Here is a 14,083-nt window from a genome sequence, read left to right on the forward strand (position 1 = left end):
CATACATATGTAAGTGTAACTGAAACATGTTTCATGAAACAGTGCTACCTGATACTTTCTATGCCATTTTATTTTATCCAAAAAAGGGCTGATCATGACCCACGAAATAGATCTCGTGACCTATTTATGGGTGTGGCACACAGTTTGAAAGACACAATTAAGATGTAGCTCTGCTAGTTTGTGGTTGATATGGAATAGCCTCTGTGAGGGAGATTGACGAGCAGTGAATCAAGCAGTGTGAGTCATCGTGGACAGTGCAGGCTGTAAGAATGTTAGACAGGAACAGCATAAACCCGTTCAAAACCCGTTGCTGTAGAATCAGTTCCAACTCATAGTGACCCCATAGGACAAAGTAGAACTGCCCCATAGGGTTTTCTAGGCTGTAATTTTTATGGAAGCAGACTGCCACGTCTTTCTCCTGTGAAGCAGCCAGTTGGTTCGAACCACCGACCCTTCAGTTAGCAGATGAGCACTTAACCACTGGGCCACCAGGGCTCCTGGGAATAGTGTAGGAAGGAATAATGTCAGAGAAGAAGGGAGGCAAGTGCTGTCAGTTCCTCATGTCCCTCATCATACTTTGAAATTATGGTAGGTATTAAACCATTTGCTCCATCTTGTTATTTAATATTTTTATAAAGAAGAACATATGTTGTTATATCACAAATTTGGTTTTAAAATACTTCTGTTTAAATACTCTTTTAATATAATTCATGTGCTTTGTAGTCCTTTGTATTTAATTTATGCACAAAGGTTGGAACCATTGCCGGAGAAGGCTCTCTTCAGCTCTGTGGGGATTCTCTCGGGCATTAGAGAGCAGACAGGTTCTTACAGCGTTCTGCCCAGTAAGGAGAGTGCTTAGAAACGCCCAACTTTGTCTGACTGAAAGGAGCGGAGCCTCTGTTGCAGCGCCCAGGTGTCTCATACAACTCCAAATCCTGTTTTGAAAAATAAATACAGAGGCGACATGGTCTTTTGAATTTTACTTCAAATAAGTAGAACTTTAAGCTCTCACCTGGAAATTTCTTATATGTAGTTGCACATCACTTTTTCTTGTAATGGGATTTAACTGACATTAAAGTTTAGTTATTTCATATTTGGGATACTTGGTTGAGGGCTCTTAGAATTAAGTCAAAGAGGAAAAAAATACTGAAAACACTGTATGTTTGTTTATATTTCAAAGGGCCTGTGTTCCTCGATCACCGGGATGAGCTTGAGGGGACGTACAAGGTTTACTGCCAGAATCACGACGAGGCCATTTCGCTGCTGGAAATCTACGAGAAGGATGAGAAGATCCAGAAGCACCTTCAGGACTCCTTGGCGGATCTGAAGTAGGAGTTGTGACCACATCACATCCATCATAGCTCTTTAGTTCTGCCTTTTAGAAGTCACCCCATGTATATGTCCAGACATCTTATGACATTGATATAGCCATTTTCCATATTTTTGTATTTTAAACATAAGTGATATCATATTACATATCCTTTTGTATAACTTGCCTTTTTCCCATAATATGTCGTGAAAATCTCAAGTGGCTTAGTGCTTGTACTTTTATGCATTGAAATCACTTTGTCTGTACATACAAAGTATTCATTTAGCATTTCTAGGTTAGAAGCACTCAGAAAGGTAGTTTGGTTCCCCAGGTTTTAAGGAGACAGGTTCCAAGGATGTAGTAAATGTGTAAGTAGATCAAAGTGAAGTTAGGGGCTTACTGAGTTTTTTAGTAGATTAGATGTATCACCATCCAGCAAATAATAACCAGTTACCGTCGAGTTGACTCCAACTCATGGCAACCCCAAGTGTGTCAGAGTAGAACTCTGTTCCATAAGGTTTTCAATGGCTGTTTTTTTGGAAGTAAATTGCCAGGCCTGTCTGCCAAGGTGTCTCTGGGTGGACTTGGACTTCCAACCTTTGGATTAGCAGCTGAACACGTTAACCATTAGTACATAGATGTTCATAATTTCCTTTTATCCCATATGATTTCTGTCTACCAGCTAATAGATGTACTCTGAGAAGAATGTGAAAATGAACAGCGGCCGCATCTCTCTAACCAGCTGTCTCTTTTCTTTTCACGCTCACTGCCCCGTAGGAGCCTGTACAATGAATGGTAAGTTCCCTTGCTGCTTGACGTGCAAGCTCATTCCTTCAGGGGGTTTTTCCAAACCCTTAAAAGACTAACTTTATTTCTTCCTATAAAGACAGAAACTTCGAAGTAGAACTGCCTTGCTGTATGTTTCTCCATAGCGTTTACCACTAAATGAGACTTTATATATTTGTTTGTTTATTGCCTGTCTCCTACTACCAGGGCCAGGACTGTTTTTGTCACTGCCAAACCCCCAGCACCTAAAAGACTACCTTGTATTTATTATGTGTCCAATAAAAACTTGTTGACTGAAGGAAAGTGGAAAGTAGGGTGAAAGACCCACATTTCAGAATAACAAATCCTGCCAGTAGGCACTATGTTATTGACCGTTGACTAAAGTCTCTCTCTTGCTCTCCCCCTTCTTTTTTCCTTCTCTCATAGGGGATGCACCAATTATATTAACCTGGGTTCCTTCCTAATCAAACCAGTGCAGAGAGTAATGCGTTACCCACTGCTGCTAATGGAGTTGCTGAACGCCACCCCAGAATCCCACCCAGACAAAGTGCCCTTAACCAGTGCAGTCCTTGCAGTTAAGGAAATCAACGTTAACATTAATGAATATAAACGTCGAAAGGATTTGGGTAAGCAAAGCATAACTGATGAGGAGGAAATACGCCCTCGAGAACAGTTTCCTTCTTAGAATTAATTACGCCACTGGAAGGCAAGTGATAGGTAATAAGGCTGTGGTGAAGAAAGAGTAGGAGAATATTGGGGAAATAAGATATGAAAATCTAGGCACCCTGGTGGTGCAGTGGTTAAGAGCCGGCTGCTCCTTGGAAACCCTATGGGGCAGTTCTACTCTGCCCTGTAGGTTTGCTAAGGCATCTGATAAAGTTTTTAGAAATAAGAGTCTTCCCCAAGAGATTAGAGAACGATTGATCAGAAGAGCTGAGTCATGCATGGGCAGTTGCCTTCTCAGCTCATTTAAGGCAGTCCTTCACAATCCACGCTGAGGTTTGTTTTCTATACATTTCTAACTGGATGCCTTATGCCTTCACTAAAGTTAGGACTTCGTCTTCTTTTATTTTATTTATTTTTTGTTGTTGAGAATATACGGAACATAAACATGCACCTATTCAAGTTCCTACATGTACAGTTTAGTGACATTCATTCTTTGAGTTTTGCAACCATTTTCACCGACTCTTTCTGAGTTGTTCCTCCCCATTAACATAAACTCATTGCCCCCTAAGGTTCCTATCTAATCTTTCAAGTTGCTGTTGTCACTTTGCTCCCATATAGACAGTTCTTAAAGAAAGCCTAATACTCAAGGCAGACATTTTTTGCTAGTTAAGCTAGACTTGTTAGGCACTGTCGAGTTGATTCCAACTGATAGTGACCCTGTGTACAACAGAACAAAACACTGCCTAGTCCTGTGCCATCCTCATAATCATTGCTTTGTATCTTGGTTATCTAGTGCTGCTATAACAAATATCACAAGTGGATAGTTTCAACAAACAGAAGTTTATTCTCATACAGTCTGGTAGACTAGAAGTCCAAATTCAAGGTGTCAGCTCCAGGGGAAGGCTTTCTCTCTTCTGGCTCTGGAGGAAGGTCCTTGTCATCAATCTTCTCCTGGTCTACAAACTTCTCAGGCTCAGGGACCCCAGGTCCAAAAGACACGCTCTGCTCCTGGTGCCGCTTTCTTGCTGGTATGAGGTCCCCCTGTCTCTCTGCTCTGCTTTTCTCTTTTATATATCAAAAGGGGTTGTCAATACATGACCTAATCTTGTAGATCTCATCAACACAACTGCCGCGAATCCATCTTATTAACATCATAGCGATAGAATTTACAACACAGGAAAATCACATCAAATGACAAAATGGTGGACAATCACAAAATACTGGGAATCATGGCCTAGCCAACTTGATATACATCTTTTTGGGGGACACAGTTCAATCCATGACACTATGTTTGAGCCCAGTGTCACAGCCACTGTGTCAATCCATCTTGTTGAAGGTCTTCCTCTTTTTCAGTATGATGTCCTTCTCTAGGGACCAGTCCCTCCTGATTACATGTCTGAAGTATGTGAGATGAAGTCTTGCCATCCTTGCTTCCAAGGAGCATTTTGGCTATACCTCTTCCAACACAGGCTCGTTTCTCCTTCTGGCAGTTCATGGTATATTCAATATTCTTTGCCAACACTATAATTCAGAGGCATCAGTTCTTCGGCCTTTCTTATTCATTGTCCAGCTTTCGCATGCTATGAGGCAATTGAAAATATCATGGCTTAGGTCAGGTGTGCCTTAGTCCTCAAAGTGACATCTTTGCTTTTTAACACTTTAAAGATGACTTTTGCAGCAGATTTTTCCAGTGCAATACAGTGTTTAATTTCTTGACTGCTACTCTGGTGGGCATTGATTGTGGATCCAAGTAAAATGAAATCCTTGACAATGTCAGTATTTTCTCCGTTTTTTATGATGCTTATTGGTCCACTTGTGAGGATTTTTGTTTCCTTTATGTTAAGGTATAATCCATACTGAAGGCTGTAGACTGATCTTCATTCAGTAAGTGCTTCAAGTCGTCTTTGTTTTCAACAAGCAAGGCTGTGTCATCTGCAAATCATACTTTGTTAATAAGTCTTCCATAGATCCTGATGTCGCATTCTTCTTCATATAGTCTTGCTTCTTGGATTATTTGTTCAGCATACAGATTGAGTAAGCATGGTAAAATGATACAACCCTGACACAGAACTTTCCTGATTTGAAACTATGCAGTATCCCATGTTCTGTTTAAACGACTGCCTCTTGATCTATGTACAGGTTCCTTATGAGCACAATTAAGTGTTCTGGAATTCCCATTTTTCGCAATGTTACTTGTTATGATCCACACAGCCACATGCTTTTGCATAGTCAATAAAATAAAAGTAAACATCCTTCTGGTATTCTCTGCTTTCAGCCAAGGCCCATCTGGCATCAGCATTGATACTCTTCATTCCACATCCTCTTCTGAATCCAGCTTGACTTTCTGGCAGTTTTTTGTCGATGTACTACAACCATTTCTTAATTATCTTAAGCAAAATTTTACTTGTGTGTGGTATTACTGATACCGTTTGATAATTTCTGCATTCTGTTCGATCACCTTTCTTTGAATGGGCACAAATATGAATCTTTTTCAGTTGGCCAGGTGGCTGTGTCTCAAATTTCTTGATATAGGCGAGTAAGCACTTTTAGTGCTGCATCCATTTGTTGAAACATCTCAACTGGTATTCTGTCAATTCCTGTAGCCTTGTTTTTTGCCAGTGCCTTCAGTGCGGCTTGGACTTCTTCCTTCAGTAACATTGGCTCTTGATCATATGCTACCTCCTAAAGTGGTTGAGGAAACCCTGGTGGCATAATGGTTAAGAAGTACAGCTGCTAACCAAAAGATCGGCAGTTCAAGCCCACCAGGCACTCCTTGGAAACCCTATAGGGCAGTTCTACTCTGTCCTGTAGGGTTACTATGAGTCAGAATCAACTCAATAGCAATAGGATTGGTTTTGGTTTTAAAATGGTTAAATGTTGATCAAATCTTTTTGGTACAGTGACTCTGTATTCCTTCACTCTTTTGATACTGTCTGCATCATCCAATATTTTGCCCATTAAAAAAAAAAGACTCATTGCTGTTGAGTCAATTTCGACTCATAGCGACCCTATAGGACAGAGTAGAACTGCCCCATAGGGTTTCCAAGGAGTGCCTGGTAGATTTGAACTGCCTACCTTTTGGTTAGCAGCCGTAGCTCTTAACCACTATGCCACCAGTTTTCTATTTTGCCCATAGAATCCTTGAAAATTGCAATTTTGAATTTTATTTTAGTGCTTTCAGCTTGGGAAATGCTGAACCTGTTCTTCCCTTTTGGTTTTCTAGCGTTCAGTCTTTGCACATTTGATTATAATACTTTGTCTTTTTGAGCTACCCTTTGAAATCATCTATTCAGCTCTTTTACTTCATTGTTTTGTCCATTCGCTTTAGCTACTCTACATTCAAGAGCAGGTTTCAGAGTCTCCCCTGACATCATTTTTGTCTTTTCTTTCCTTCTTGTCTTTTTAATGACCTTTTCCTTTCTTCATGTATGATGTCCTTGATGTCATCCCACAACTCATCTGGTCTTTGGCCATTATCGTTCAGTGTGTCATAGCTGTTCTTGAGATGGTCTCTAAATTCAAGTGGGATATATTCAAGGTCATACTTTGGCTCTCATAGATTTGTTTTAATTTTCTTCAGCTTCAGCTTGGACTTGGACACGAGCAATTGATGTCCTGTTCCACAGTTGGCCTCTGGCCTTGTTCTGACCGATAGTGAGCTTCCCTATCGTCTCTTTCCACATATGTAGTCAATTTGATTCCTCTGTTTTCTGCCTGGCAAGGTCAGGTATATAATCACTGTTTATGTTGTTGAAAAATGTATTTGCAATGAAGAAGTCATTGGTCTTGCAAAATTTTATCATGTGATCTCCAGTGTCATTTCTGTTTCTATCACCAAGGCCATAGTTTCCAACTATTGATCCTTCTTCTTTGTTTCCAACTTTCACATTCCAATCATCAGTAATTGTCAATGCATCTTGTCTGCTTATTTCATCTATTTCAGGCTACAAAAGTTGGTAAAAATCTTTGCTTTCTTCATCTTTGGCCTAAGTGGTTGGTGCATAACTTTGAATAATAGTCATATTAGCTGGTCTTCCATGTAGGCGTATGGATATTATCCTATCACTGTCAGTGTTGTATTTCAGGATAGATCTTGAAACATTCTTTGTGATGATGAATATGATGCCATTCCTCTTCAATTTGTCATTCCCGGCATAGTAGACACCAGCCATATTTGCATTGCATTATAAAGAGCATAATTGATCTTTTATGCATTCCATTTCATTTTTGATGACTTCCAATTTTCCTTGATTCATACTTTTTACATTCCTTGTTCCAATTATTAGTGGATGTTTGCAGCAGTTTCTTCTCATTTTGTGTCAGGCCACATCAGTAGATGAAGGCCCCGAAATCTTTACTCCAACCACGTCATTTAGGCCAACTCTGTCCTATAGGGTTGCTATGAGTCAGAATCGACTCGCGGCAGTAGGTTTTTTTCTACTTTGAGGAGGCAGCCCTTTCCCAGTCATATTTTGAGCGCCTTCCAACCTGAATGACTCATCTTCCAGCACTGTATCAGACAGTGTTCTGCTGCTATCCATAAGGTTTTCACTGGACAGTTTTTTGTTTTTAATTTTTATTGTGCTTTAAGTGAAAGTTTACAAATCAAGTCAGTCTCTCACACAAAAACTTATACACACCTTGCTACATACTCCCAATTGCTCTCTCCCTAATGAGACAGTCTGTTCCCTCCTGCCACTCTCTCTTTTTGTGTTCACTGGACAGTTTTTTCAGGAATAGACTGCCAGGTCCTTCTTCCAAGTCTGCCTTAGTCTGGAGACTCCACTGAAACCTGTCCACCGTGGGTAACCTGCTAGTATTTGGAGTACAGGTGGAATAGCTTCCAGAATCACAGCAACATGCAAGATACCATAAACAAACAGACAGAGGCGTGGTGGAAGCTAGACTATTGTCTGATTTTAAGAAGGCTTCTGGGGATATTTTTTGGCTTAAGGTTTAAAGATTATCTCAGGGCAATAGTTTCAGGGCCTCATCCAGTCTTCATGGCTGCAGAAATTCTGGATTCCATGATAACTTGAAATTCTGATCTGCATTTCCCCCTTTTGATCAGGATTCTTCTATGAAATCTTTTATCAAAATGACTAGTAGTGATAGCCAGTCACCATCCAATTTTTATGGTCTCGTGGCAAAGGAGGCAGTTGTTTATAGAACCTATCAGCCACATGTTCCATTTTCTTCTCCTATTCCTGACTCTCCTTCTTCAGACATTTTGTTACTTTGAGAAAACTCCAATTTGCCCGTCTTTCTGGGTCTCGTCATTCTAGCCGACAGCCATTAACCTGCCTCCTCCAAAACTGTACAGTCAGATATCAAACCATCCACTCATCAAATCTCTCATTGAGCTCCTAATTTGAACACTCAGTGAGTATAGCATGGTGACTGCTAAACTGATTATTGTTCATATTTTCAAAGGATCTATAATGTGTAACCTCTTTGCTTATCTTTCCCCTATTCTCCACACTTTATGTAAAATCATTTTCTGTTTTCACCACGTCACCTATATTAGTATGTAATGTTCACTGTGGCTGTTGAAGTTCTCTGGCCATGTAGCCCTTTCTCTTGGTTTATATCTCCTAATATAATGTAGTCTTCATCTTTTACAACTGCAAAGTGTGCTACTGCCCTGTCCCTTGCTGCCTTTCTACTTTTATCTCTAGACTTTTCTGCAGATGGTGCGTAATGTATGACATAGTAGTTTATCAAGTAACTGCTGTATTGCATTTTACCATGACATAATTGCATATACATCTCAATTGTATATGAAACCATTTAAAATGATCTTATAAGGCAAGTATTATTACTTTCTGTAGTTTGTTGAAGAGGAAAATGAGGCTCCAAACAGTTACATGACTTATATAAGGCCATACCTTAAGTGAGTGACAGACCCAGGCCCTGAACTCAGAGATCTCCTTGCCTCCAAATCTTCAGTTCTTTCTCTTATACCTCTGCAACCTTTCCTCCTTGTCTTTAACCCTTTTCCAAGCTGGCCACACAGTCTCTCCTTGCTTTTCTTTAGGTATTACATTTGTCCGTAAACAATTGTTTGTATTAATATTTTGTCTCTGCTTCTTAGAAGCTCACTGCAGTTAAGAACTCTCTGTAGTTGGGGTTGTACAGTCTCACCGTGTAGCTCTATAGCACATCCATGCTCAGGAAAGTGCTTTCTTGACTCACTCCCTAGTCCTCAAGTACCGTAAGGGGGATGAAGACAGCCTCATGGAGAAAATTTCCAAACTGAACATCCACTCCATCATCAAGAAATCCAACCGAGTTAGCAGCCACCTGAAGCACCTCACTGGCTTTGCTCCTCAGGTGAGATCCTTGTACTTAAAGGTTTGGCATGCCTTTGACAGCTGTACAGGACTCCCAGGGCAGCCTGCAGGGTGCAAATTGGCCCGCTTCCCTTTCTGTCTCCTCTGGTGTTTGCTAGCTGGTGGGTACAGGACCCTGCAGCTACTATTAATGTGAACCCACCCTCCCAATCCTCCATTTCCCCATTGGGGAGCTGCTTAGCGTGTCCGAAGGCAAACTAGGAGACCACATCAGTCAACATAGATAATTCCTGCGGTACTAGACACTCATAGGAGCTTATAATCTGTTTGGGGAGACAAAATTTAAATTGTAGACATGCTAAAAGACCATCTAGTTCAATACCGTATCGGTACAAATAAGGAAACTTAATGTCTAAGAGATTGAGTGAGTTGAAAGCACTTAAATTATAGTGTTGGTAGTAGAGCTGAAGTCTGCAGACTACATACCATGTGTACCTGATACAATTAGTGGAAAGTGCAGGCTAGAAAATAATCAGTTGCTAAGTTTTGCGGTTCGTTCCCTAAATGCTATAATTCTTAAAGGCAGGAGCTCAGTGAGATGAGCCTCGTGTTGGCATGAGATTTAAGCCAAGCCTTAAATGAAGGGGGCAGGTTTGTTGCAGTGAGAGGCGAGGGCAACAGCCAAGTGAAGGCACAGAGGCCAGCCGCGTGGCATGTGCCAGCCCCTGTACCAGAGTAAAGGATTTACACCAGGAGCAGTGGGAAATGGGGCTGAAAGGTAAAGGACAGCCTGTATGCGTTTTGAAGGTTTTTCAGTCCCGTAAAAGTGTTTAAATTTAATTCAGTATGATTTGGGCAACCAGTGAAGGCTTAAAATTTGAACGAAAGGTGTTTTTAAGAAAGATTATTTTGCTGATGAGATAGATTGAGGGAGAGTCCAAACTCGCTGCCAACACTTGTTTATTTTGAACAGATAAAAGATGAAGTATTTGAAGAAACAGAGAAGAATTTCCGAATGCAAGAAAGATTGATCAAATCTTTTATCCGAGACCTGTCTCTCTACCTCCAGCATATCCGGGTGAGTGAAGACATCATTCTAGTTAGAATCACATACAGTGTGTATTCTGTTCATCTAAAAACCAGTAAAAAATCAGTTGACATCGAACCCATTTCGATTCATGGTAACCCCGTGAGTGTCACAGTAGAGTTGTGCTCCATAAGGGTTTTCAGTGGTTGATCTTGGGGGAAATAGATTGCTAGGCCTTTCTTCCAAGGCCCCTCCGGGTAGACTCGAATTGCCAACTTTTCAGTTAGCAGTTGAGTATATTAACAGTTCATATTCCTTAAAATGAAAAGCCCTGATAATTAATAAAACTAAATACATTGAGTGAGAACATAAGCTGCAGGACATTGACCCTTAGGGAGGATAAAAGGGCACAGATACTCAGTGTATTCTTAAAATCTCTATACACTGATGGCAGGAGAACACCAGTGTGATGTCTCCTAGTTAATCATAATCCAGATTTATACCTACCTCCTATAAATAAAAAAAAAAAAAAATTTTTTTTTTTTTTTTTTTTGGAAACCCTAAGTGGTTAAGAGCTACAGCTGCTAAATAAAAGTTTGGCAATTCGAATCCTCCAGGCGCTCTTTGGAAACCATATGGGGCAGTCCTACTCCGTCCTTCAGGGTCGCTATGAGTTGGAATCGACTCAACAGCAACAGGTTTTTGGTTTTGGTTTTCTAGGAGAGAAGGCTTGGTGATCTACTGAAAAATTAGTCATAGGAAACCCTGTGGAACACAGTTCTACTCTGACACACATGGGGTCACCATGAGTTGGAATCATCTTGATGACAACTGGTTTTTACAGTATAATTTGGTATCTAAATGAAGCCCTGGTGGCACAGTGGTTAAGAGCTCAGGCTGCTAACCAAAACTCAGCAGTTCAAATCTACCAGCCGCTCCTTGGAAACCCTATGGGGCAGCCCCACTCTGTCCGATAGGGTTACTGTGAGTCAGAACTGACTAGATGGCACACAACAACAGCAGCAAATTAGCTCATGGCCTGATAGTTTGGAAATTCACAACATTTCTTTTTTAAAAAATAAGAGGACATCATGGTTCACGTTAATTGTCCCTCTTAGCAGGAATTTGAAAGATTTCTCAGTTTACCCCTCTGACAGAGCACTGGTTTGGGAGGAGTCATCCACTGGATAAATTGAAGTGGGTTCCTTACTCCTTGGGGACAGGAGAAAAGTATTTGAAAGCTTATAATCAAAAGTTTGATCTAAGTAACAGCAAAACATAGAAAGGTTATCTTAATGCTCATTGTTTTAAAAAGCATTTTAAAATTATAGGTCATAAATGCATGCCCATTGCAAAATACTCAATATAAATTCCTGTAGAGTAACAGCTGAGAAGTTTCCCTTGTATTTCTCCTCTCCCAATCCTTTTTTCTCCATAGTACGCATTGCCAAAGCATAGTATATATCCATTTTTCTATGAATGAATACATGTATTTTCTATGATTTTTCTGCTTAATATGCTTAATATGTCTCGGATACCGTCCTCTACATAATAGACAAAGGGTCTAAGCATCATAAAAATAAAATATCAAACCAATTTATGAGGTCCTGATATTTTTTGCTTAGGGACTTGATTTATATTTGAGATATTATTAATGCAGTTTTGACTGCATTTAGGTTTTATTTGGGTTGATATCAACATAAATAGGCATTACCTAAACTTAAAGCAGTCAGAAGTCCAACATTGTGCCAAGTAGCCTAGGAAAACCAGTCTGGGATTCAAAAGCTGTTAGAACTAATCAGGAGGAGTTAACTGTACATTTACCCACTTACGTATTTTTCATTCAGCAAATAACTGAGTCAGTGAACAAAGCAGATAAATCTCTCCATTCATAGAGCTTACATTTAATGAAGGTGGCGGTGGGGTGGGAGATAGAAATAATAGGTAAACATGAGTAAATTATATTGTGTATTAGAAGATACATCATACTCTGACAAAGAAAGGGAAAAACAGCAGGGTAAGAGGAACCAAGAGGGTCAAAGTCAGAGCAAAGGAAGTAGGATTGTAATTATCAGTAGGTGGTTGGACAACTGCCATTGAGGAGGCAACAATATGAGTTAATACTTGACGAACAGATAATTCACTTATCATAATCCTAGAGGAATCATCTTGGTTCTAATTTGATGATTTACTTTTTGGTGAATTAAGAAACACTCCAATTAGGGAAATGGAATGTGTGGCTAATTCCCTCCATGAACAGCTGCCTCCTTTGGCTACCATTATTGAACATTTTGATCAAAGATTTTATAGAAGAATCCTGATCTAAAGGGGGGAAGAGGTGGAATAGAATTTCAAATTTTCATGGAATTCCAGAATTCCACTGAGGCTGGATGGACCCCTGAAACTATTGCCCTGAGATAATCTTTAAACCTTAAACTAAAAATATCCCCTGAAGTCTTCTTTAAACCCAACAGTGTTGTTGTTGTGTGCCACAAAGGAGATTCCAACTCACAGTGACTGTATATAACAGAATAGAACTGCCTCATGGGGTTTTCTAGGCTGAAATCTTTATAAGAGCAGATTGCCAGGTCTTTTCTCCCACAGAGGCACGGGTGGGTTTGAACCACCAACCTCTCAGGTAGCAGCTGAGCGCTTAACCATTGTGCTGCCAGGGCTCCTTAAACTGAACAGTGTAGGTAGTCCCTGACTTACGGTGTATGCAAGTTACAACGGTCCACACTTACAACCATCTTTTTTTTTTTTTGTACATCTTACTGTTAATAATACGTGCTACATACAGTGTTGCAGTGTGTAATTTGCTGGTGTTTTTCTCAGATATTCAGTGTTATAATTTATGAAGATACTGGTAATGAAGGCAATAATAATGAAAACTAAAAAAAAAAAAAAAAAGAGGTATTCAGCTTACATCAGAACTGACTTATGATGGAGTCGTTGGAGCAGAACCCTGTCAAAAGTTGGAAACTACCTGTAGTTTAACTTAATTAGCAAAGAATGTCTGTCTTGAGCATTGTGCTCTTCTGAAGATCTGTATGAGATCAAATTGACATCAGCAACTTGAAAGGTTAGATAGGAAGCTTAGGGGGCAGTGCATTTATGTAAACGGGGAGTAACAATATGGAAAAGGAGGGTGAGAATGGTTGCACAACTTAAAGAATGTAGTCAGTGTCACTGGATTGTACATGTAGAAATTCTTGATGTATGTTCTCTATAGATTCAGCAACAACAACAACAAAATTATTTAAAAAAACAAAAAAAGAAACCCCCCAATTAGGGGCATAAGGAAATGCTAAAGAGATGATAAAAGTCTTCAGCGGTTTTTCTGAGGAAGACTTTTCTCTCTTCCCCATAACCAAGAAAACCAAACCCGTTGCCTTCAATTCGATTCTGACTCATAGCAACCCCATAGGACAGAGTCGAATGGCCCCTTAGAATTTCAAAGGAGCAGCTGGTAGATTCAAACTGCCAATGTTTTGGTTATCTCTTAAGCACTAGCTTATAAGACATGTTCCTTTCAAAGCTAAAATATAAGTGAAAAATTTTAATTATGAAACCTTTTGTCCCAGACTGCTGTAGAATGAATGATGAAAGCTAGAAAGTTCTCTATGATCTTACTTGAGTTTGTTTCCACCTGGCTCCAGGAATCGGCATGTGTGAAAGTGGTGGCCGCCATGAGCATGTGGGATGTGTGCATGGAGAAGGGAAACAGAGAGCTGGAGCAGTTCGAGAAGGTGCATCGCCACATCAGTGATCAGCTCTTCATGAGTTTTGTAAGGGACACTTTCTTTAACCCATTCTCTGTGGTTTAGGCTTCCTTCCAGGGTTCTCTTTAATATCCAAACCCAAAACCCATTGCCATCATATCAATTCTGACTCATAATGGCCCTGTAGTACAGAGTAGAACTGCCCCATAGAGTTTCCAAGCTGCACACCTTTCTCCCACCGGAGGGGCTGGTGGGTTCAAACCATGGAGCCCTTAACCAC

At 40.2% G+C, this 14,083-nt stretch overlaps 1 protein-coding gene across 2 annotated transcripts in view; it reads left to right on the forward strand.

Moving 5' to 3' along the window:
• Positions 1-14,083, forward strand: part of DNMBP (dynamin binding protein) — a 134,222-nt gene that overhangs the window by 102,138 nt on the left and 18,001 nt on the right. For both annotated transcript variants that reach the window (XM_064269453.1, XM_023546824.2), the window contains 6 exons: positions 1,181-1,328; positions 2,087-2,104; positions 2,522-2,721; positions 8,964-9,094; positions 10,028-10,132; positions 13,741-13,869. In XM_064269453.1, the coding sequence (XP_064125523.1) occupies positions 1,181-1,328; positions 2,087-2,104; positions 2,522-2,721; positions 8,964-9,094; positions 10,028-10,132; positions 13,741-13,869 (731 nt within the window). The remainder of the gene's footprint in view (positions 1-1,180; positions 1,329-2,086; positions 2,105-2,521; positions 2,722-8,963; positions 9,095-10,027; positions 10,133-13,740; positions 13,870-14,083) is intronic.

The sequence above is a fragment of the Loxodonta africana genome, chromosome 16 (genome assembly GCF_030014295.1).
Source record: "Loxodonta africana isolate mLoxAfr1 chromosome 16, mLoxAfr1.hap2, whole genome shotgun sequence".
NCBI classification, from domain to species: domain Eukaryota; kingdom Metazoa; phylum Chordata; class Mammalia; order Proboscidea; family Elephantidae; genus Loxodonta; species Loxodonta africana.